The 24,818-nt window shown below is 39.1% G+C and overlaps 1 protein-coding gene across 9 annotated transcripts in view; it reads right to left on the bottom strand.

Annotated features, from left to right (window-relative positions):
• DNAH3 (dynein axonemal heavy chain 3) overlaps nucleotides 1–24,818 on the bottom strand; it is a 56,347-nt gene that overhangs the window by 6,567 nt on the left and 24,962 nt on the right. For 8 of the 9 annotated variants that reach the window (XM_026793695.2, XM_074552919.1, XM_026793696.2 and 5 more), the window contains 27 exons: nucleotides 24,622–24,713; nucleotides 23,983–24,202; nucleotides 23,069–23,203; nucleotides 21,824–21,935; nucleotides 21,041–21,282; nucleotides 20,325–20,425; nucleotides 20,141–20,246; nucleotides 18,957–19,086; nucleotides 18,242–18,478; nucleotides 17,751–17,854; nucleotides 16,441–16,735; nucleotides 15,804–15,983; nucleotides 14,653–14,776; nucleotides 14,408–14,564; nucleotides 13,818–13,961; nucleotides 12,605–13,271; nucleotides 12,327–12,492; nucleotides 11,767–11,983; nucleotides 10,659–10,841; nucleotides 9,552–9,750; nucleotides 6,517–8,658; nucleotides 5,323–5,548; nucleotides 4,712–4,956; nucleotides 3,245–3,361; nucleotides 2,292–2,446; nucleotides 1,385–1,552; nucleotides 510–652 (listed from right to left, as the gene is read on the bottom strand). In XM_026793695.2, coding sequence (XP_026649496.2) covers nucleotides 510–652; nucleotides 1,385–1,552; nucleotides 2,292–2,446; nucleotides 3,245–3,361; nucleotides 4,712–4,956; nucleotides 5,323–5,548; nucleotides 6,517–8,658; nucleotides 9,552–9,750; nucleotides 10,659–10,841; nucleotides 11,767–11,983; nucleotides 12,327–12,492; nucleotides 12,605–13,271; nucleotides 13,818–13,961; nucleotides 14,408–14,564; nucleotides 14,653–14,776; nucleotides 15,804–15,983; nucleotides 16,441–16,735; nucleotides 17,751–17,854; nucleotides 18,242–18,478; nucleotides 18,957–19,086; nucleotides 20,141–20,246; nucleotides 20,325–20,425; nucleotides 21,041–21,282; nucleotides 21,824–21,935; nucleotides 23,069–23,203; nucleotides 23,983–24,202; nucleotides 24,622–24,713 — 7,007 coding nt within the window. Of the gene's footprint in view, nucleotides 1–509; nucleotides 653–1,384; nucleotides 1,553–2,291; nucleotides 2,447–3,244; nucleotides 3,362–4,711; nucleotides 4,957–5,322; nucleotides 5,549–6,516; nucleotides 8,659–9,551; nucleotides 9,751–10,658; nucleotides 10,842–11,766; nucleotides 11,984–12,326; nucleotides 12,493–12,604; nucleotides 13,272–13,817; nucleotides 13,962–14,407; nucleotides 14,565–14,652; nucleotides 14,777–15,803; nucleotides 15,984–16,440; nucleotides 16,736–17,750; nucleotides 17,855–18,241; nucleotides 18,479–18,956; nucleotides 19,087–20,115; nucleotides 20,247–20,324; nucleotides 20,426–21,040; nucleotides 21,283–21,823; nucleotides 21,936–23,068; nucleotides 23,204–23,982; nucleotides 24,203–24,621; nucleotides 24,714–24,818 lie in introns of those variants that run through there. The other variant, XM_074552924.1, reaches the window with a different exon arrangement.

The raw sequence follows: 24,818 nt of genomic DNA, 5'->3' as shown, positions 1-24,818 counted from the left end.
TACTTCTTATTACCTGGCTAAATACCCCTCAGTCCACCTTGAATGAAGGGTTGATAGAGGTGGTAAATGTCCTGTCAGAAATTCCTTATCTCACTGGTAGTTATCAAAATTCTTACGTAACTTTAGAAAAGCAAACAAATTAGAAACACACATGGAGAAATAAAAGACAGTGAAAACTTTCACTCTAAACAAGGGAAATCAAGTGACAAGAGCTTTGTAGCACTCATTGTCATAGTGTGCTGTGAATATTGGGGCCTGGGTATCACATAGGCTGCTCTCCCTCAGCACAACAAACCCAAATGTGATTTAAGTTCATACTTCAAGAATACAAGTACTATTGCTATGTTCAGGTAGTCAGCTGCAGCTTTCAAGTCTTTTTAAAAGATTCATCCAAAGCAGAATCTAACATGTTAGGGGAAAAGGATTGTTTAAGGCTTGTGAGCAGCTAGCACCAATGGACACAAGCATATTTCAGTTTAAGAAGTGCTACACCGAACACTGAGCCATACCTGTTAAATCGAATTAGCTCTTGCCTAAGAACTGTGTTCATGGACTCTTCATAAAGTACTGGGTATGCCTTCATCACTTCTTCCATATCAAAGCTACTTGGTAGTTTGGATAGGATGTCCTGTGCCAGCTCTTCAACAACTTCCTGAAGTCACAAGTTTGCAGTGAATAACAAATATTCCTTTTCCCCCTCCTATATTTATTGAATAAATTCCATAAACCACTACAATTTTTTTTTTCTGTAAAACCACATAGATATTTTAGTCCATTTTCCTAAAGATACTGTGCTTTTGCTCCTTCCTTCTCAATAATTTTAAATTTGTTAGTAATTTCTCATTTGCAACAAGGTTTTCTAAGGAGACACGCAGGAGAGCAGACAAGCACAATCCCTTTTCTGCCACAGTGAAGGACAAGACAAAGCATGCAGCATGAGCAAAATAAGGGGAAGACCCCATGACAAACTCATCCACAAGAAAAGCTTTACTTACAGAATATTAGACATCAGAGAATATGATCACTAGATAAGCCTGCAGGAAATGAGGCTCCATCAATTCCACTTTTCAAGAATCCACTTGTGTATAAAATATAGGATGCCAAATCTGAGAGGCTTGAAAGGTTATTTATGTATATCCCAAAGGGGCATGGGTTTGGCAAACTGAGCTGCCAGGACTTGTGGTATTAATCTGTTTGAATGCTAAGTCATGAATTTGTCTTCCATCTTTAAAGGTGCTATGCCAAATCCATCTGCTTCTCTACAGGGACATTCCCATCTGCTCCCAGAGCCACACACATGAGAGGTGTTGGATTACTCTGAGATCTAGGACATGACAGAAAAGGGCCTTTCCAGAGTGCAAATTGATCTTTCTTCCCCAGTTACCTGAGGGGACTTGCCAGCTCCCCCTGCTTCTCTAGGCAAAGTCAGGAGCACTGCATGGAAAAGCTGGTTGGTCTCCTGGTTATCCTTAGTGATGTCTGCATTTTCATGAAGTCCAAACACTTCAGGGTGTGTTGTAATCGGCAAACTTCGTATGTACTCAATGTAAGACTGTAAAACAAACGTTCAGATACCAGACATCATATAATGTGATAGTCACAAATGATCCAGCTGGGACAGAACCTTCCCATTTACAGCTAAAGATGGCAGTTCCCTGTTAAACACATCCAGGAATTGACTGACTCGCCACAGAGATAAATATAAAAGTTCTGAGTGATTCAAAACCTCACGGAGGAGTTGTTATTACCACCCTCATGTAAGTGGCAAGAGAAAGGAAAGCACATGAGAAATATGCAAGGAGTGCTGGTAGGAGTCACAAAAGGATGCTGGATGTGTCATCCCTACAACTGTGGGATCTGAGCACACTCATTATCTCTGTGCAGCTGTTAGAAGGGAAAAAGAGAATGGAAGTTGAGTATACACATGCCATTCCACCTCTTCCTCCTGATTGCTGCTTTCAAGGTCAGACTGGTTGTGAGAAAGTGCAGAAGTACCACGTGAATTCCTGCAGCCTGACTCCTGTTGGCCTTCTAGAACTGTACTGGAAACCTGCACAGGGGTGGCTCCTCTCTTCATCAAAAAATGCCAGAGTATTGGATGATTTCTACATCCCCACTGGGTATGGCAGATATTAAGTACCAGATTCATATTTCATACACAAGATACATTCTGGCATGGCTTTATGATATTATGGGGTGTATTTTCTATTTGTCATATTCAGCATTATCCAAGCACAGGGTAGGTAAGTTCTTCCCAATAATTCAGAGAATTTACACTTGTTGTCTCTCACCTCATAGGGGCCATGTGGTGGTATGTAGTAGTCACCTGCAGCTGAGAGCATGTACTTCTCCTGCTCTATGTCCTTGTTGTAGACTGTGGAAAGAAGGGACAGGAGAAGACGCCTGTCTTTATCATCTGTCACTCTGCCTCCATAGTTACACTCCCCTGGAAAAAGACAAAGAAAACCAGGACAAAAAAACTGAAATTGATGAACAAATAAAAATTGTTTTGCAATAAGGTGAAACTCTAGTGAGTTGAAGTTCCAAAGCTCCAGATCTTCCAAAGTTTTTAGGTTTTATGCTTTAATTGATTCAATGGAAATTCAACACTTGAACATCTAAGGGCCAAATTTGTGTCTTGATGATGGAAAGTTTAAAAAACACTATCAGCTGGTCTGAGAAACTGCTACTCATGTCCCACAATTCTTTTTCATAAAGCTAATCATAATATTAACAAAAATCAAGAATGACAAGGCTGACAAAGGAGGTGCCAAAAAGCACCTTGTCTCCCTGGAGAGAGAGAATAGAACAGCCACAGCAGCTGAGTTATTTACACACATCAACACCTCCTGCTTTAAAGCCCTGACTGTTACCACATCCTGTGGTGAAGCCCCAAGGCTTCCTGTGTCAGTCTCACACTGATCAGCAAAGGTGAACCAGAGGCTCATGGTTTTATGGTTTTATTTGATGAGCATGAAGCAAAGACCAGGAGGTTTGCAGGGCCATCAGTAACTGTAGCCATATACAAGTCAAAACAACAGTGACATCTGAGGGTTTGGGATCTGACTCCAATTGCATCCAACTCCAACATCCATCCAATGACAATCCCATTGTTTGTGGAAGGCCAGTAAAACCAACCAGGGTGGAATCCACTCAATTTGTTGAGAACTCACAGTTTATCAGTGTATCAGCTGAAAGTGCTCAGCAAAGTCAACAAACACGTGAGAGGATGTAATGTCTGTACCTGTTAGATAGGTCAGAGCTTCAAACGGGATTTCTTCATATTCATTCAGAAACATCTGGATCTGTTGCATGCTGATCCTGAGGTCAGACTCATTGAATTCATATGGAATATTCCAACCTGTTCAATTCAGAAGAGATACACAGGTATTGCAGTGGTGCAATGTATTGACAGCTGGGCTCAGGAAATGCTGGTGCTGGTACTACACTGCTCCTGCAGAGCTGAACATACAACTGCCACATAGTCTAGAGGCTGCCTGGAATATACCAGGCTGTTTATTAAACATAAGCTAATTCTGGCATCACAATATCCTGAATATTATATTTTACCTGCTTGGTACTTTAAGCTAATCTGTTGCTATCTGGAAACAATGAGAATAGGTGTTTTTAATTCATTTACTGATATCAATTTTTAATCTGCCCATCCATTAATACTGTTTGCAGAGGACATTCACAGTAACATTACAATAAAACAAACAAGCAAGCAGGCAAACAAACAGGAACATACTCCAGATGAAAGAATTCTTCAGAAAGCCAAAATCCCTAGTGCAAACCAAAAATAGGGCTATTGATGCAACTATCCTTCTTCACCCAGATTGTCGGTCACATTAGCGGTAGATGTTACATTAGACAATGGCCTCTAGAAACTTCAGTTTTACTCTAAAGCAATAAATCAGTGTCTTCATACTGGAAGTTTAGTGCTTATTTAAACAGCTGACTATTAAAATAATCACAGTGGCTTTCAGTCAAAATTTAATATTTCCTAACAGCAACCTGTTATGAGGAAGAGAGACTCAGCTGGAACGGAAGACTTCATTTACACAAGGGCAGAGCATAAATTTTATATAGTTATAAAAATGGATTCTCTAAGTCCATACATTTCTATGCTATATAGAAATTCTATAGTTTCCTACATATTTGAAGATTACAGAAAAAGCTGAAGCACAAATCTTATGAATACATATATTTTCATTGCTATGTTATAAACAACACACTGCAGCTACATAGATTTGTTTCACACCAAGTAAATACATGCACTAAGTTTGATAAAACAAAGTATGCACATAAGTAACAAAAGCAGAATAGAAGACATATTTTTAATTATAAAAATTTAAAACAGATCTGAATTTGATTGTTACTAAGAACCACAGTAATAATTTAATAATTCAGTAAGCTATAATTTCATGTAACTACTGTATAATATATTAACTTGGAAAAATAGTACTTTCTAGTCTTCCCCAGGGTAATACTTTTAACAGCTTCAAAAGTAGCTTTGGCTGAATAAGAATCCCTGCAAATAACAGCTTATATAGACTTTATGATGTTCTGTGCAATGCAGATTGCACTCTTGTAATAGTGTTAACAGTATAACAGTTAACAGAACTGCCTTTTTACAGGGAGACTCCAGCAATGCATTTCAAAAGCACAAATTGTTTTTTTGAAATTAAGTGCAAAATAATCTAAAACTTACCCAGTGGGCCAAAGTTTCTCCTTTCCTGCACAACAGCATGAAAAAAGCAAAGACCAAAAAGCAGTTTTTGCCACATTTTTGGCTTTTGGCAGCTTTTAAAAAACACAGGGTCAGAGATGGGATCGTTCAGGTAGGAGCGAAGGAGGTTCACTCTGACACCTTTGGGAGGCTCATTTGTCATTTTGATGCCATTCTGGAGGATACTAACAGGAAACTTTTCTGATGGATAACTAGTTAACCACAACCTAAAAAGAAGTTTGACAAGCACATAATTAAAAAATCATATAATAGTAAGAGTAGTAGTAATAATAATAATTTTAAAAACAGTCATATAATCCTGCATCTTGATCTTAAGAAGACTAAGTTTTACTACTTGCTTAATATAAAGATAACATCTAAATTTGGTCTAAAATGCAGGCATAAAATAGATTATATTGGACAGGTAGAAAAGATGACCTCTTAATTATGGATCTTTATTTTACCACTGCACAGAAATCATATGAATGTCATAGTCAGGCATTCTTGCAGAGGTATTTTAATTTCTTTTTAGTAGCATCTTCAGCAAACAGGAAACGCTCACATTAAAAAGTGCAAAATACTAAAATTCCTACCTGAACTTATCATTGGTATTCTCAGGCACTATAACTTCCTCACAGATTTTTTCCAAGGCAGGCATCCAGCTGGTTGCAAGATGGCAGTTTTGTAACACTACCCAGGTTCCATCAGTAATAGCCTGGTAAATCATTTTTTCTGCTATTGGGCCCTGGCCCTGGCCCAGTGAAACTGTTTGAACACTTGAGCTTCCCATGCTAACATCATCAGCAAATTTTAGCAAACCTGTGATGGCAAGTTTTATACATGCAAAAAAAAATACAAAGTCTATCAGAAAGTAGAATATGTTATATTCATTGTTTTTATTATGTAATTAAAGGGAGAAAATTCAACAAATATTTTACTCAATTAAAAATAAAAAGAAAACACAAAAAAAAAACCACCTCAACAACCCAGAAGTAGTATCATATGCTGTATCAGTCACTGTGTCTCTGAGGCATATACTAAAATTTAGGGGTAGAAGGTATTAATTAAAAAAAAAAAAAAAAACAAAAAACCAAAAACCAGCCAGGTTAAATGGCTGACCTCTTCTTTGGCCCCAAGTGTTCAGTTCCAGCCTGCACAACAGCCCTCAACTCTATTGGATGGGTACAATTGTTTATGAGAGTTGAGCTGCAAATTGGATCTTTACATCTGGTTAAAAATAGAGCTCCAGCTTTGCCATGAAAATCAGTACTTTCTGGAAATACATCCTTATGGTATGGCTCCATATTACAATTCTTTTGGCAGAAAACCAGATTTAAAAATAACCTGGGTGGTTATACTTTAAAGGACATTCAACAAATGTGTTTTTAAGTATGGCCTATACACCATTTAATTAGCAACTGAGAGGGAGGAAACTTACTGGAGGAGGGGTTGCAATAAAGACTGGGGCAAACCTCCAACACCCACTGAAAGAACTGTAATGCAGGTACAAATTATAAACTGGTCTGAATGCTTCAATCTGTTAGATCCCCAAATTGCTGCTCAGAGACTGAGACATTTCATCACCACTACTTTCACTCCACCCCCTAACAATTTTACTACTGTTGTTTATATATGGGCAGATGCCAGTGTTTGATATTCCATCACTGCTGCATTGTACTTTAAAGACATTTTAAAGATCAAATTAGGGGGCCTACACTATTAACAGTTTAGTCAGACTCAGTGACATTTAACCAGACAAAAAAAGATTTTTTTAACACCAATCTCACCTGCCATAGGATCAGCACCAGGTGATAATATAAAAATCAAAGGGGCACAACAATTTGAGTCACTGTAACTTCTTCCAAGATCAAATGTAGGTGGTTCAATGAATGTTCTTCCCATGTTTTCCACGATGAAGGTCCGCACTGCCGGAACAATTTTGTCAGGTCGCAAACACCTGAGAATAACCATGCGATCCAACCCCGTCAGTGAGTCCCAGTCATCGGGCAAGGCTTCCTCGTGGGGCCTGACAGAGTCATAGAGTGGCTTCCACTTGGAGGAATTGTCTCTGACATGTTCCATTAGTCCCTGCAGGTTGGTCAGGCAAGATGCACGCACAATCTCAGCCCATGACTTGTTAGACAGCCAGTCTGGAGCTGGGTTGGGGTGAGGATTATCGAGAGCAACACCTCCTGTCAGGAGGAAACGCCAAACTGCATCATCTATCTGGCCTTTTCCCTTCATAATGCCTATTGTTAGAAGGAAGGAGAACAACAACTTGTCCTTTTCAAACAATGAACGGCAGACATTATTGTAGATGCTCACTGTGAAATGCTCAGTTATATTTTTAATTCTCTCCTTTAAACGTCCACTCTTAAGACTTTTAGCAATAGATTGAACATACAAGTTAATGAACCAAATCAATGAATACTGGTACATAGGTTCAATGTTAGCCAAGTCAGAGATGCAGAAGAAGATAACAGCTGAATGAACAGCAACTGGCTTATATCCCATTCGAGTAGAATCTATTTCCTTCTCAGTTACAGAGGCAATTTGTTGCTTTTCAGAGATTTCTTCAGACAACTGCTTGGATGAAGACAAAATATTAATTGCTGTTTCATCCTCCAAGATGTTTCCTTCTGAATGGGAAAGGACCTCCAGGATTTTATCTTCTAATTCCTTTAGCTGTTTCTTATTGGCTGCACTTTCTAGAATGAGTTGGTTTTTCTTTTCTTCTAGCTCAGGCTTTTCCTTTGCAGCTACAATTCCAAGAAGCTGGTCCTGAAGACCCAAAGGTGTAATCATGAAATTGAGTAGGCAAACTTTCACAGCGACTTCAGGATAATAATGAGGATTTCTTAAGTGGGTTGTCATGTAAAACCTGAAGTCTCTTGAATATTCAATTATGTTTTCCCCTAATTTCATGTATTCTACTCCTTGTTGTTTGAATGTTTGCTTTAATAAAATAGGTTCTAAGAAAGCATCTAATTCTTCACCAATATTTTCTAGCAAGACTGGTGTTCCAAGCTGAAGAGCAGTTTCTAATGTCCTCACATAATGTGTGTCAGATAATTTGATCACTGACAGTTTGTTACTTTTCTCCATATTTTTTATCCACTTGTTAGCTTGCCTTTGAGGATCTATCATTAAAGCCCATCTTCTTGAGTTATAAACAATTACACCATTGTCAATGGAAAAAGAATCAACTGGCAGTCCAGCAATCTGCCAGGCACGGATTTTGACTGGATCCCCTAATGTATTACTTAAGCTGAAATCACTGGAGCACGGAATGTTCTTTTCAATGCACAGTTCCTGCCATTGCTTTTGACATTGTAGGCGATAATCAACAGTAAAGGCTCCCAAATAAGCCACAGTTCCTGATGACAACAGCACATCCCCCACTAGATCTATGTACTGAATTCCTAACAACCGTGCAGCTTCTGTCCACCTGTCCTTCTCTCCACCCAGACCACTGATCAGCTGCTCAGCTCTCACCAGCTTTAGTGAACAACGTTCAATATTATTCTCCAACTCTATCTTTTTGTTATTCATTTCATCAAACTCGTCTTGCAAAGCTTGGAGGCGATCAACAACCTCCTTGAGCTCTGCTTGTTTCACCTGCAGCTTCTGCATTTGAACGTCCAGGATGGCTTCAGCCTCCTGCAGGCGCACGCGCTTTGGGGCCACCACTTTCTGCACGCGGTCATAGACCTCCATGGCTCGCACCCACTTGCACAGGCCTTCACAGGCAGACGAGACATTTTTTACAACGTCTGGCTGAAAATCTGGGTGATTCATAAACTTCTCTCTAATTTTCTTCATTATAGCAGGAGGAATATTATCCTTGTCATAGGTCTTTAGTCTGTCAAGGAACTTAATATCTGAAAGAAGTTTCTTGGCTGGCCCCCAGAAGTCTTCAATCATTTTACCTATATGGCAAATAAGACTAAAATCAGGCTCAATACAGGCATGTTCAAGCTGGAAAAAGTACTCTGAAACATAGTGTGAAAAATTAACATCAATGATTATGCAATGGAATTTTACTATGCAAAGACTATTCAATAGTTTGGGAAAATCAATACCTAAAGGATTTAACACAAGACCTTCAGCATAACTAACCAATGTCATATTTATTAACTGCATATTATTTTTAAATCAACCAAGCACATTGAGGGTAACAAATTATTACTATACAGTCTTTCTTAGCATCATCTATTAGATAAATCAGTAACTGTAGAACTATTCCTTCTTAATCTAGATAAGATCATTTTTGATGAAAGGCATTTGTATAATTCTTATTTTTAATTGAAGGGTTGAAGCATAAGGTAGAAGAAAGAAAAGGGTCTTTTTCCTACCTTGCAAATCCTGTGCAATCCCACAATAGCAACATTAAACTACACAGAAAAATCTCGTTAGGATAATGTGTGGCAGAGGTATAACCAGAATTCCCTCTCCCAGCATAACTGATAGTTTGGAAACAGGCATTACAGGGGGAAACACAAAGCAGATGGTGCACAGCACACCTCCAGCACCCAGAGTTCCTCAAGGCAATGCAAATCTCAAGGCTGGGTCAAAGCAAGTTGAAGAGATGACTTTGTGCTGGTGTCTGGGATCATATTTACAAAGTTTGTACAACAGCGTCGGGCAAGGGCAGTGTGTTAGCACAGCAAAAGCAGCTCTTCTTGTGTACACTGTACTTGTCACTGCCAGCAAATGCACCTCCAGTGCACACAGCAGCATTCATGCCACAAGAACCTCACCAGCACACCACAGCAGCACCCTCCCATTCCTGGGGCAGGAATAACAAAAGTTGTGTCATTACCACTGCCACTGGGGTCGGGTTTCCTCTCTGCTTTCACTGCCCTCATGACACAGATACTCTCCATGACCAGCTTGACAGGACCAGGTGGATTCGTCATGGATTTCACAAGAGTGATGTCAGAAGGATTCAGGGTGTTTAGAGCAGCCTCTGCTGCCTCCAGAGCTGGCATAGCCTCTGCAAGGTCTGCTTCACATTCGTCCTGTGAAGACATTGGACAAAAAGCTGTAAAAACCTTCAGCCAGTACCAGGCCTGCAGCCTGATCACCCCACTACAGCACAGCCTCACGGAACCTTCTCTCTTCTTCAACACCCATTAACCAGACTCTTCACAACATGGTGTTTCTAGGAGAGAAAACTACTTGCACAATTTGACTGCACAGTTTAAAGAGGGAAGGTTTGTAGATAAATTAGTAACTTCCATAAATGGACCTGATAGTTGAAAAAGTCAGACAAGCTTTCAAGATCAAAGTCTCTCTGGTTTAGCAATGAGAATGAAAATAAATATTAGATACCATTGTTCTTATTTAAATCTCACACTGCTGATCAGGTGAAAAATGGATACTGTGTAGCTTAAATTCTTTATCATATATTCCATATATTCTGATCTCAGTAATTATCCATTTTAAATATCACTGACATTTCCAACTAACTACAGAAAAAATACTGGGGAATCTTGAGGTTTCCCACAGGAAATTCTGTGTTACAGACATCTGGCTGTTGCATTACCTCTAAAGTTATTCCTTATAGGACTACATGCAGCATATGCCAAATTAACTCAGCTAACTCTAAATTAACTGTCTTTGGGTCTGGAAACAGTTAAACTCATTATTAACTCAGATTATTCAATCTGCTGAAAATGAGAATATATTAGTAGAGAAATAAGAGCTATAGAGCTTTTGGAATGTGAACTAGAAAGGGAAGCTATGCAGGACTGTGAGATGCAGTCAGACTCCAAACAGCCTGAATTTACTGTGTTTCTATTAGGAGTGTCATTCATCATCTGCAATTTTGTTAGTCTAAGAGCTCGGCTCACCCCATTAACACAGCATCACAGCTCCCATTTACTTGGAACCCATCCTGCTCCAGGCTCAAGCCCTTGTGCTCTACCTTAATACCCTGGGCAACAGCAGCTGCATCATTGGCCTCTTTTTCATCTGCTGACACTATTGCCTTTTTTGCATCTACTTCAACTGTTTCCTTTTCAATCTTGACCATCATTTTATCTGTTTCTGCAGATGTTTTAATCAGTTCAGGCTGAAGGTCAGTCAGTTCTTTCTGCATGTCTGCAACCTGATGAATACAACAGGAAATCAAGAAGAAATCTGTTCAAGCATTGCATGCATTTCATATCTTGATGTCTTAGGAAGAAAGATTGGAAACCCTTATAGTAATACAATCTGAAAAAGGACATTTGATTTAAAGAATTAGTTCTCTAGTTTATTTTTGCTAAGAGCTGTTTCATTTAACTGTTTAGATTTTAAAAGGTATATTTATCATCAGCTATACAATACACTTGCTTATTTAAGATTCATTAATGTCGATGATGAACATTATATTGATTAGTTCTATTTTTCCCTCACAGTCACTTTCAGATAACGAAAGTTTAAATAATGCTTTAGTGCACAGGTGGGAAACAAAATCCTAAAGAAACCTGGAATGGAACACAGAATTTATGACAGCAACAGCTGCAAACTGGATCTTCTTCATCCAACAAGTATCTAGAAGCCCCTTTAGTTTGTATCTTGGAAAGATCAAGCCCTGGATCCCATGGGTTGAAAAAGGAATTATTTATCTGGAACCTGATCAATTTCCTACTTGGAATCTACTCAGAAATTAATGCTTAATATTGTCTTACAATGTTTTTCAATTTCTCCCCTATTTTGGAAAGGGTAATAGGTACTAGAAAGCTGAGGTGGATTCTCCATATAAGGTTTTGAAAACATAATTAAATTTATAATATTTATTCCTTCAACATTTAATGAGTACCTTCATTTTAATTTTATTTTCTATTAAGAGCTATAATCCAAGATCACAGTTTCTTCAGCTTACTAAGCAGAAAACTTTTCCTGCAGGCTTTCTACAGAAAGCTATCAATAGCATCATGAATATAGTGAAGAACAAATAAATAAATTTTATTTTTGTAAGTTTCAACCATACAGACCCCACACTGACGTATGCCTATGGCACATATTCAGCATCTTCATCTGAAACTTACTTGTGAAGCTGCAAAGTCAAGCTTTTCAAGTCCCATAAGATAACGAGTCCTCATCATGTCAACTTCCTCCCTTTTTCTGCTCAGCAGGGACTTGAAGGTGAGAATCAGCTCCACATAGGAAGTTGGTGTCACGTAGTTGTGTCTGCGCAGCGTCGCGTAGTAGCCAACAGAGAGGTCTCTCACACTTTCTTGGAAATATTTGCACACTGACACAACCCTAGGGAAAAATTTTCCACGTTACTTTGAAATACAGTCTGTCTTTAGGTCAACTCTCAAAAAATTACTCTAAGCTTATGAAGTCATATTAGTGTTAGGGAAGGCAGAAGTGTATTTTCCCCATTATTAGAAATATTATGGACTCTTCTCTAAGACTGGTCTGGTTTTGAGAAATATCAGATACATATGTCTCAGTATCTTTGACTTGCACTGAAATCCCAGAGTTGGCTTAGTTTTGTCCATTTATAAGGACAGATCAAATACACACAAGGTGGGGGGGGGGGGCACAAGGGACAGGAGAAAGAACTTTTGCTTCACATGTCTCTTGAGAAATAAACTCATACTCTTTTCTAACGTCATCTTTGAGCTCAACATCCTCTAAAAACTTGTTAGCAACCATTTCCAAAGCATCTGTAGGCCAGGTTTGGAACCAATCAATGGTGCAGCAGTTTATCAGTGAAGGGAACATCCGTAATCGATTCCGAAATGCATCTCCAATAGGACTCATGGCTGCAAAAATAAAAACATGATCATTACCTAAGTTTCTTAGCAGCTAGGAAGCAGAAAAACAAATAAACCTAAAAAAGAAAACATTCTAAGAAACAATGCATTGTATACAGACCTAAGACAATATGCAAATTTTTCTTCACCCTTTCAATAAAGAAGTTGTACATAGCAAGGGGCGTGGCTTCAATCTTCCTGTTCTCCATCCTTGCTGCAGCTTGCATTTTCTCAACAATTTCAGCCTTCTCATCCGCTGGAAAGATATTAGGCACGTCCCCAGTATTTAAAAGCATGTTGATATCTTCCACGAACGATTCATCCTTTATTTGATTATCGCAGAACAAAAAGGACACATTGTTGTTACCAACACCTGCTTTCAGCATGACTTGTTTAACATCATCTTTCCATTCAGTGATGCCATAGGACTTGGTGATTTCGATCTGGAAGAGCTCAAAGGAGTGCATGAAGGTGGCGAGCTTGGTCGCGCTCTGCCGGCCGCTCCCGCCGACGCCCACCAGCAGCAGGTGTCCATTATCCTGCTTCAGTACCCTGCAAATCCTGGAGATGTGCTCAATGGCAAACTGGAACATGACCAGGGACATGGGGGCCTTGCTGATATTGTTGTACTCCTCAAGGTAGTATTCCATCACGCTTGTCAGCTGCTTTAGGTCTGTGATTTCATCATAAATTCTGACTGAAGTGCTTGGCTTTAAATAGTCTCCAAAGAACAGGGCACGAATATTATCATCAGTGACTTTTCCAGTAGGTGAGAGATGACCCAGTACCTAGCAAAAAGGCAAGAATCAACAGATAATTCTAGCTATTACAGAATTATTTTCCTTAAGGTCATAATAATCCTTATCTACATAGCATTAATATTGCAGAAAGCACTGCTTTTCATGTTCTAGTTACAACTTTGGTCTGGAAAATAATACTGTAGGCTGACATGCAGGTTTCCATATATGCATACCTCACAGAGAGATCCTGCTGTCAAATATAGCATAGTTCTAAAAAGGCTTCTCAGAAAGGTACCTACTACACCCATTGGATCATCCAAGGAATTATCTTGGGTAAAGCACAGATAAATGCTGTGCAAGACATTTATTCCACTGCAGGTGGTCCTCTCTACTAACTCAGAATCCCTCAGAAGTTTTGAATCATTCTGATATGAATAATCAATGCTGAATAGAAGATTGTCCAAACTTTTTAAATTCACTGATCAAAATACTGCAAAATGCCTCCAATACTGATTTAATCTCAACTAAATAAGTTTAAGTATTTCTGAAAATGCATCAGTATCATCTTGGTCCCAGCACATTACACAAAAATACCTTATTAAAGTTCTGCTTGAAGCTATTTAATGTTGTCTCTTGTACCATCTGAAAGAAAACATTCTTGTCATCATCATCAACCAAGCGATCATAGAAAACTCTGTAAACCTCATGAACCCAAAGTCTGATCAGTTTATCTCCGTCCTGAAAATGAAAATACAAAAGAATGGGTAAATATAGCTCAGGCAGGATTTGTTCAAAGAGAAAAGGTTAGAAATGTCCATCTGGACCCTGCTATACCTTGTACTAAACTCAGTGGGAATCTTTCAGTCCCAAGCTATTCAGCACATGGCCCAGCATCTGCTAACTTACCTGGATTCCTCACCTAGTTACCATCTTGTCCTTCCTGCCAACATAAACTGGTACTTTCATGTCAAAGCACTTTTTCTCTACTGGATCAAATCAAATAGTATTAACAAAATGACAGCTGTCTCCCTCAGAGACAGACAGAAAATACATAACAAGGAATTCAGGGACTATTCTGATCTTAAACCCTGCAAATCTATTGAAATCATAGTTCATCTATTATAAAAATAATTAACTTTTTTCAGTGCTTTCTCCTACATCAACATAATAAAACTACAACTTACTTGCAAGTGAGTGTGTGGACAGAGCAGAACTCCTTTAATAACCCTGGAAAAATCCCGTAGATTAAAGACATAGTGGGATTTTGAAGGAGTTGGGAGAAAATTATCAACTGCCAATTTATACAGCACCGACGTCGCTTGGACCATCATCTTACCCAGCCTTAAGAAGGAAAAGAAGTACAAATTTAACTTCTGCAGATAAATCACAGGGAAAAGACAAAAGTGCTACAGTAAATTGATCCCATTACCTTAGAAATGAAGCATCAAAGCCATTGCTGAAGTGCCAGTCAGTAACTGCAGTAAAAATCCTGGTTAAAATATCATCATTGAAAGCAGAGATAGAGACAATATTCAAGTGCCGTGTGAAGCGTCCTGGAACACACACAGAAGGATGCAGAGAGATTTAAATGGTCAAATATTTTTCCACTTTTCAGCTTTCTTCTTCTAGGATTGCCTGTCATTAAAAAACATTTGAATCTGACACCAGCTTCATGATTTTGTTTCTGGCAAATATCTGCCCTAGCAGTGAAGCAAAAGAAATATAAACTGGACTACATTTTCTATAAGTATTTAACTTAAAACAACTGTTTTGAATATGTAGAACATGAATCATCATTACAAGGCTATTACCCAATTTAAAATTTCAGCTCACATGAGCCTTTTGATTATGATGACACAGTAAAACTTTTACAAAGTCAAGCATCTTGTTATTGGCTTTCACCTAAAAACAATCATTCTACATGAGTAGATTTTAGAAATTTAGCTGTATCAGAAGACTTATTTTCATAAAGCCTCTCAGAACACACACAGTTATACCTGTATCACAGTGTTTAAAGAAGCAAAGCAGCATGAAGTGCCCTATAACAATGCAGCTGTATATAGCCTATAATAATGAAGCTGCAGGTACATTAGGGCATTTATTTACCTAATTTTTTCATTAGAAAATATAACCTCCCTTATGATGCTGTGACAGGAATCATGGACTTGCAGGTAACATTCCTGTAAATAAATGCAGGCAGCCTACTTTAACATCAGGAGATACAACTTCAGAAGAGACTTTCCAGAGACATGGCAAGCAGATGTATTCCCTCCCTTTTCCAAATTACAGAAACCAGAAAAAATCTCCATAGCTAATTTTAGAATAACTTCTGTCATTCACAGAATGACAGAATACAATCAACTCTAAAAATTGTTTCTAATGGTGATTAATCTCCCTCTGTTAAAGGTACAGATTTGAACTTGAACATAACAGACCTGAACTTGGAATAATCCACTCAGTGAATGCACCGGTAGATCCACCAGTTGTAGATAAATGTTGAATTTGCCATCAGCAAACCTGAACCCACCCTTTAATTTCAGTCAGCCAGACAACCACCTGCCATAGTAATGTATTTCCTACCTGTAATGTCATTCCTGCCTCCCCCAGGGGGACCCATAGCTGTGACAAGCAGGACATCTATGATGCTGAGGTGGGATGAATCCTTCCTGTCGTACCAGTGCCCGTGATCGATCCATTGCCTGAGAAGCTCAATGGCTGGCTGGGCTCCATATATCTCCTTTTCAGGCATGTTTAGGTCATCTATGGAAAACAGAGACATTGAATAAAAAAACATCAGTGTTTGGGAATTCACTTTTTTCTAAGAAGGAAAAGTAACTGTACTAGGGGTTGTGAAAGGCTGTGTGTTGTTATTCCTGCTGCCCATTGAACTAACCAAAATCAAATACCATTATACCTTACAGGCATAATTAAGGTCATGGCCTAACTAATTGTGGCTGGTGATTTTATGTCATGTCATGTCCCACTGCAGCTCTAAGAACTATTCTGAAGACAACCATCACTTAAACCTCCCAGCAAGGGCAGTGCTAATCCTTTGGTGACCCCCCTGGGCCCCTTCCAGCTCAGGAGACACTAGGATTCTCTGGGTGCCTGAAAAAAGCACTAAGGCAATCCAAATTTACTAGTCTTGGTGAACCACTTCCTTTGCCTAAAACCAGAAGAAGAATTATTTTTAAAAAATGAAATAAATATGTCTTACCCACAAAAATTATAGCTTCTTTCCCTGTTGGAGGTCCAAATAATCCTTTTCTTCTTCTGTCCAACTTGGACATAATAATATCCTGGGTCTGGTTAGCAGATGTTCTTGCAGAGAAGTTGATGAAACTTGGGATGTATTTTTCCTTTGGAAGTTTCAGTAGAAAGTTGTTTGTTATAGCTGTTTTTCCAGTGCCAGTGGGACCCACAAAAAGCAAAGGGACATTATGATCCACATATGTTTGAAGAAAAAACATTTGTCTGGCAGTTTCCATTGTTGGAATGATTAGCTCAGATACCTGTTAAACAGGAAAGTAAAATAAAACATGAAAATCAAACATCTAATACCTTAATCAACATGGCTATTTGCAAGCAACTACAGGAACCCTGTAGCACATAAAAAGTTGTATTTTAAAAAGTTCTGCATTTTAAAAAGTTCTATTGTCTGAAAACCTAAGCTATAACAAGGTTCTAGTAAATACTATGGCCCATTTCTTGTTCAGGGCTTATACAGTCAATAGCACAACCAGCATTACCTATATTATGGTTCACAGACATTATATAAAGCCTGAAGAACTACAGAGTTCAATATGGCCTAGTTCTGTTCCTCTACTGTGCAAAGGGAAAAGGAACACTGCTATGGAAATTTTTTTTCTCTTCCTCATTTTTTACTTATAATTAGCAGCTGTGGATTTGATATCAAGGAAAGATTTTTGGCAGCAGAATGAAATGCCATCTTGCATCTCTCGTGTACCTAATAGACAAGACAATGGCAACTACAGTGGAATGAGAAGTTGAACAAGCTTAAGGTATCTTGAAATTTGATCTGCAGATCTCTGCTGTGCTTCCCTTCCATTCAGTTCACAGCTGCCATCAAAATCTGAGTGCCCCTATTTGGAATGGAAGGGATCCAGGACTCTCAGTACTGTTCCCCACATCCCAGTCTCTTTGCTTGCTTTCTCTGAATAATTCATAGTACAATGTCATGAGATCAACCACTGAAAACAGAAATGAAGGAATAGAAATTCAGGCTTTGGCTTTTTCCCACCATGGTTTCCCCAATATCAAATGCTGTCAGAGAACAAAGCAGAACCCAAATTTTAACCACCAGGAAACCTCAGGGCTCCATGTGCACCTGCAGTGCTGAACTTCCAGTGTTAGTGCTACCAGAATTGAGACAAAAGCATGAAAGGGAGCTCACAGAGACTAATGAAATGTTGCAAAGGAATCATCAAACAGCCTAATATAATTATTCATACCTCTAAATTATTTATTCAAATAATTATTTTGCATAATAAAGATAGCAATGTGCACCTTAGCCCCTGGGGCGATAACTTGCTCTTCCTTTGTGATGTAGTCTGTCCACATGGCCCACTGCCCATGGCCACGCTTGTTAAAATAGAAGTCAAAAACACTCCCTGTTAATTGAAAAGCACAACATAGGAAAACCCACTGATTAAATTATAAAAATAAACTTCACTGATTTCAGTGTGAGATTTCCAAAACTGTGAGGTAATGGAAGTTTTCTAGCACACAAGATACACCCCCACCCCCCCAGACTCAGCCCCCAAGTGCCATTATCACCACCAAATGATTTTAGGTCAGATTCAGCCACAGTGTTTGAGTATAACTGGAGGCATATGCTACTCCAGGTTAAAAGAGCCAGGGAAGGGCACCCAACTGTGCAGCCCAAGGCCTGGCAGATGGTGGCTCTGCTGCAGACTTAACATCTGCCAGGCACAACAAGTGCCAAGCTTTCTTACTGCTTTATAAAAGGCCAGGTAAGCACAGTTATGAAGAAGCACCTTTTTCTGGGAAGATATTGCCTTTGTTAATCTTCACGTTTTTAGGGCGTGGGTTTTGGTCATTCATTCCATTGAGCAAGTTGCGATAAAATGAATCAAATTTTCTTCTGCTGTCTCCGTCGATGATCCCTCCAATTGTCCACACCAAAGCAAAAAGGAAAAGGCCCTGTAGCCATGAGGTGATCTGTTGAGCAGACATGGTTTCACTGTCCTCTTCATCACATTCCTTAATTTCATCTAAAACAGATATTTTGAATTTTAGTTAAAAGCCAGTAATAACCAGAAATCCCAATGCAAAATGTATTTTTGCAAAAGTATCCTGAGACAAAGGTAGAGCACTGTCTGCAGTGGAATGAAGCCAATCTACAAATAGAGGATCTTGTCTGTGTAAGATACTGTTTACAAATAAAAATGAAATTAGAAGAAAAATGGTCCTCTTTTCTTCAGATGGTAGCAAACAGCAAGCAAAACATACAACATACTTGCAAGATCATGTCTAGTTTTGTAATGACACCAGTTTCCAAATGTGAAAGCTCTGTATGCAAAGAACTATTAATAATACTGATCAGTGAGATCACTGAGTGTGTTATATGAACCCAACAGTTCATATACAGTTTGGTATTTCCTTGCATTTTATAGGCTGCATTTTGTTCTGGGATATGGCAGGGAAAAAAAGAAAAATTGAAATAAAACCCAGGCAGCTTAGGGTACTTACCAAGGAGAGAAGAGTAGAGTTTCATCAAGCTGCTACTCAGGTGAAGAGAGGACGTTTTTACCATGAATTTGCAATGATGGTCAATAAAATCTAAACAGGGCTCAACTAGCCACATAAACAAGTCATCAACCTACCAGGAGAAAAGGAAATAGCTGTGTGACAATGCAGGACTTGCCACATTCCCCACTGTCCCTCAATTCACCCTCAGTCAAACATAAGGCATCAGAAATTGTCCAGGTTGGCAGAGAGATCAGGAAAGGGCTCGTGTGAGGTGGTACTGAAATGTTCACAACATCACACCATCACTGTCTGATGGTGAAAACAAGATGCTTGCAACACAGAGAAGTTTTCAGCAGGAATTCTGTTCCCCAGTTATTAATCCAGACAGCAGAGCAGAAGCTCAGCCTAGAGAGACTCCTGTTTTGTTTAGGCAACAACAAAATTATTCCAACAGAAACAAAGGCAAGGGTTTAATCCTCCCTTAAAGAGAGGCCCCCTACAGAGGAGCCAGCACAGATACTGTGCCACAGCAGAAATTCCAGCATGCTGGGGCTGACTGGGGCCTGCAGGAGTGCCACAGCATGTGGGTAAATACTGACCATGGCTGGTGGTATCTGCTCCGTGAACTCAAAGTGGAAAACAGGACAGAAATCTCAACCTAACCTTTTCCCAGGGACTAGTACTCAGGGAGATGCACTAAAGGGTGAGGCTATCTGTTGCTTAAGGAATAATTACTTTACTCTGATGAACTAAGAAAACTATGAATAAAGAGCTCTTCTAGTCTTGGTACTTCTTTGAAATTTGATTCTAATTTCCTGCAAAAACTCAAAGCGGGTCTTCTCAAATAACATAAATAAATTTTTTGCAGCTCATCTCCTAATATTATTCCAACTATTTTACTAGATTTTAACGACCAATAATAAGGATTTTAAATTTTCATTAAAAGCTGATTCTCACCAACAACTATTTTTATTTGCATCCACAGAAAACATAGTAGAATACACAGCACGAAGAGCTGTCCTTCATACAAGCAATGAGGTGAAAAAGGCTTTGAAGACTAAACTGTTATTGGTAATAATAACAAAGTTTTGATTCTGCATGCCTGCCTTCAAGTGGGCAAACTGTGAATGTCACCTTATAGTTCATCTTCTAATTAGACCTGTGCAAAAAATGAAGTCTCGCACCAGCTGTCGGTGTTCTTCCTGCAGGTTTGAAGGCAGAGTTTTCAAGTAGGAATCCTTCAGTGGCTTCCAACCCAACTGCTGTGGGTCCATATAGATCATACCACACCTGGGAAGAACAAACACCTGTGGTAGAGGAATGCATGTGCAAGGTGGGACAGCTGAACCTTGAGTGCTCTCACGTTACCTGCTGACAGTTGCTGGAGATGCCTGCTCCAAGTCTGCTGGCTCAAAGATTAAACTCATTTTTGAGCTCATCTGAATTATTTCACCACTCATTAAGCATAACTGCAAGAAGAGCATCACATAAACATGGTCTAGTCATGTTAGTGATGATCATACAGTCAAAGCAATGTCTGTCATAAAATCACTGAACATTCCACTTAGTGTCACTCCTCATTCATTCATTTGTATCCTTACAATACATGATATTTCATGACCTTGTCTCAACTTTTCCATGTCTTACTGTAAGGCTTGCAGAGACACAGAGAGCAATTTAACTAACTCTAACTTTAAATAACTCTGCAAGAAAAAGCAGTTATGACCTGCAGCTTTTTTAAAATTCACTTAATTTCGAGGTAATTTAAGCAAGTTCAGTTTTCAGTCACAGAACTGAGTCCATGTATTTCAGTTTCCTAAAAGGGTCAATAAAAAAGCCTCAATGATCAGCCTCATTTCAATAAAGAAAGAGGAAGACAAGGCTTCTAGGAAGAAGTAATAGATTAATATTATCTAATACCATCTAAACCCACTCACACAACTGGGGAAAAAAAGCAGTGCTTTTAGGCACATCAGCCTTTCCTGAATTTCACACCTCCTTTGACTAATGCAATAACAATATTGCTACTACTAAAATTAAGTATGTTTATTCAAGGATGAGGGTAGGGGCAAAAATTAGGCTACCTTTTTATTATCATCCAGCACAGTGTTCATGTTCTCTATCCAAACTGCATCCACAGGGCCATCAAAAATAATCCACTTGCGATCCTCTGTGGTAGAAGATGCTTGTTCCCTGAAGGCCTTTGCAAGAACTCCATCTGACCACTCATGACTTACAGGATCAAAACTGCCATACAACTGCCCCATAGTAATGGCTTTGGGATTAATAATTTTGTACTCAACAGCAAACTCATCCATGGCGTTCGCTGTGTAAAAAGGCAAATACATGAGCTTGAGAATGTGATAGGTTAGTTTTATTCAATAGCTGAACAAGATGATTCCTGAGGATCCTACTCCAGCTGCTCAAAGCAAAGAACCCAGATATGTGCATCTAGGTAGCAGTAGATAAGAAATTCCCTTACTTGTACAAGGCAAGCAAGAAGTCTGCTGTAAAAAAAACACATATAAAAAGAAAAAGCACAGCAGCATAGATTTCATATATCTATGGGAGCTACTTACAATATCCTATCAGAGCTAATTTTTTCAAGAGCATTATGCACAAGTAACATGTCCAACAAAATGAAGAAAAGCATAAACACATTAGTATGGCTTACTGTTCCAGTAGATGTCCAGAAAAATACTATCAGACAAATATGCCAGACAAAAATAGTTCAATTAATAGAAATTTTGCAATCAAGAAAGAAGAGTATAGGACAATTAACAACCTGGGCATATCTCAGCAAAGAAAAAATAACAGTCATAGAATTGACTTCATTGAATGAGAAGCTTGTGGCTGGGCAATGTTACCTGCACACAGATCAGCCAGGGCTCCAGCCAGCACTTTGTATGAACTGGTTTTCCCACTCATAGGATCTCCAACAATCATGAAACCGTGGCGCACCAGCATCATTTCGTACACCTGCCAGGGACAGGAGAGCCTCTCCTTAGATGGCAATAAAGAAGTGTTATGTGTTATGTGAGTGAAAATAGAAGTTTCCTTCCTGCATTCATATGTGGAACAGCCAGATCTCTGCACTCTGCTGGCTAACCAAAGCCTTAATCCAAATCAGAGGGCAGCCATGCTTTTATGGCAATTCTCACTGAAACTATTTAAGTTGTTTTCCCCAGGCATCCTCCCTTTCTCCTTGCTAAATGTCATCCCTCAACTGCAACAGGGTGTGAGGGCACTAACCAGACACTGCAGATCACAGCCTCGAACTGAAATCAGTGGTTACCAATGAAGCTGGCAAAAAAGAACTGAAACTACAGCTCTGAGCATCGGGCACGTGGTCAGTCCCATAGAGGCTGATTCTGGACTGCAAGAGTGGTAACTTCTTTAGTCACCCACAAGATCCTGTCAAAGCTCAAGTCAAAGCAAAACCACCATTAAGCAGACCTGTAATAACCCCTAAGCAGATTTTTTATAATGTTAAGGCTGTTATTTTCTATTTTAACTTCCTAACCAGTTAACACTACCCCCTGTTTAAATGAAAGACACAGTATGGATTAGAAAGCAGCACAGGGCAAGTCTGAACATAAGCCATTTTCACCAGGCCACACATTTTTACCCTTGCCATTACCCTGTCACTAGGCTGCACAAGAAAAAAGGTTAAGTATTGTTTAAAAGGTCCCCAATAGTAGTAAATAGAAGGCAGTGGGAACACAGGGCTGGAAGTGAAGCATAAGCAAGGTCCCCTCTTTCAAGACTTCTCAAGGAGACTGTACAGAACTGAGACCAGAGCCTGACTCCCAGTCCAGCATTCTGTTCACTAGGCTACACTGCCTCTGTCAGTAACAGATTCAGTTTAATTTTCTATCCTGAGGCACAAGCCCTACAATGTGGCTGCACACATTAGCTCCTTCACAGACTGAATTACAAAATCACTATGACCAAAGCAGGCTTTTATTCCATAATTTATACTCTGTAAAAACACCCCATTTGTAATATTCCATTAATTGGTAAGGAAACTATTAGCTATTCATCATGACATAGACAGTGAATGGAGAGTCTGCTCTCATGCTTTTCTTCCCCAGAAGTATGTGAAAATAAACCTGAATAATTTTTCCAATGAACCATGGCACTGGTTGAAGATTCATTTTTTCAATATTTTCAGTTAGTGCCTTGATAAATACATCATAGTCTGGTGTAGGAAGAACTACTCCAGGAAACAGGTCAGATATGATACCCTGTTAAGGAGAGACAGAATTGAACACTATTTAAACACAGGTTACACAAAGAGAAAATTCCTAAGTAAAACAATATTAATACAGATGACAGGGGCTTAAAACCAGATGTCCTCAGCTGGACAGAACTAACTTCTAGGCAAACTGTAGCCATGGAAGCATTCTGTACACATGAAACAGATACCTGTGCCTGCAGTTTTCATGAACACCTTGCTATTGCTTTAAAAATTTGCCCCCATGAGGATTACACAAAATGATGTGAAAGTAGTTGAATGAATTTCAGTGATTAAAAGTGTTCCAAAACTTCAGAGCAGTGACTCTGGCTGTGCTTCTACCCTAGCTTTTTAGTCCCGTTTACTGCTTTGTATCTTAATTAATTTGCTATGAAAGCAGAATGCAAACAGAAACATCACCATTTTTATTCTGAACTCAAATTTCTAAATGACCTTAACTTAATTATCCACATCTATTTTGGAGCACAAAGCCAGAAAACAAACTTCAAAGAATGATTTCTGTGAATGAAACAGCCCAAGATGATTTTTAACAATATATCATCTAAAACATTTCATAGAATAACTTTAAGGAACCATTGAAAGTTTGCTTTTCAAAATAATACTAACAGAACTAGAGAGTTCCTCCAGATCAGTGGACTGAAATAACTCTACATAACATGGCATCATCTAGATCAAACTGTTCCAAATTAAGATAATGACTGTTTCTCTGAGTTCTTATAACAGATCTCATCATCATCAAACCTAAAACACACTGGCCTGATACCTTACCTGAAACAATGGCACATCCTGGGACAAGAACTTGGCCAAATTAACATCCATCAGAGCCCGAAGCAGCAGCACACTTTCATTTTCAGTTGGGTACTTCAGTTTTAGGTTCCCTGCTGCTGTCAGGACAGATTTCACCGCACGCATCCCGTAATCGTAGTGGTGCTGGGACGACAACTGCTCCGAGCACAAACGGTAAGTGGCAACAATTTTCTGGGCAAGACTGTGGATAATAAAATAGAACATGTAAAGTGAAAGGATCTCACCATGCAAGGAAAATAATTCACCTTCCTATATACACCAAGTATCTGCAGTGATTCTAAGACACAGCAGCTGAGAAGGTGGCCCAAGGCACCTGGAAAGCAAGACTGTGGAAAAATGCCATGGTACAGGATGTGTGCATCATCGAGGAATTCTGTATCATATTTTGATACATTTTCCAAGTGATTCTGTGCATAAGTGCACATCTAGCAGAATGAGGTGGAAAATGAGAATTGACAAGAAAGGAGGAAATTAAAAAGTCCTTTCTAGAGAAACAAAACATGGACAGCCTTCCATATATGCCTCAAACACACATATATGCCTTAGAGAGGAATGAGGTATATCAGACTCAACTAAGGTAGAAAATTCAGCATGTCTTACCTCTTAGAGTCCAGAAATCCCATTGAATAAAGTGAAATTTCCCCAATCAAGGCATAATCTGGGACCATCATGGCAACTGTTCGGAACAGCGCCTGTAAGGAAAAAAGTAAGATATGACTGTGGGATACTGTAATAAATTGTGCCTGTTTTGTAAGAATAGCATCTCTCCATAAATTCATGAATGCAAAGAATTCATG

The sequence above is a fragment of the Zonotrichia albicollis genome, chromosome 16 (genome assembly GCF_047830755.1).
Source record: "Zonotrichia albicollis isolate bZonAlb1 chromosome 16, bZonAlb1.hap1, whole genome shotgun sequence".
Lineage (NCBI taxonomy): Eukaryota > Metazoa > Chordata > Aves > Passeriformes > Passerellidae > Zonotrichia > Zonotrichia albicollis.
Note: the sequence above shows the minus strand (reverse complement) of the source record. Positions and strands in the feature narration are given on the sequence as shown.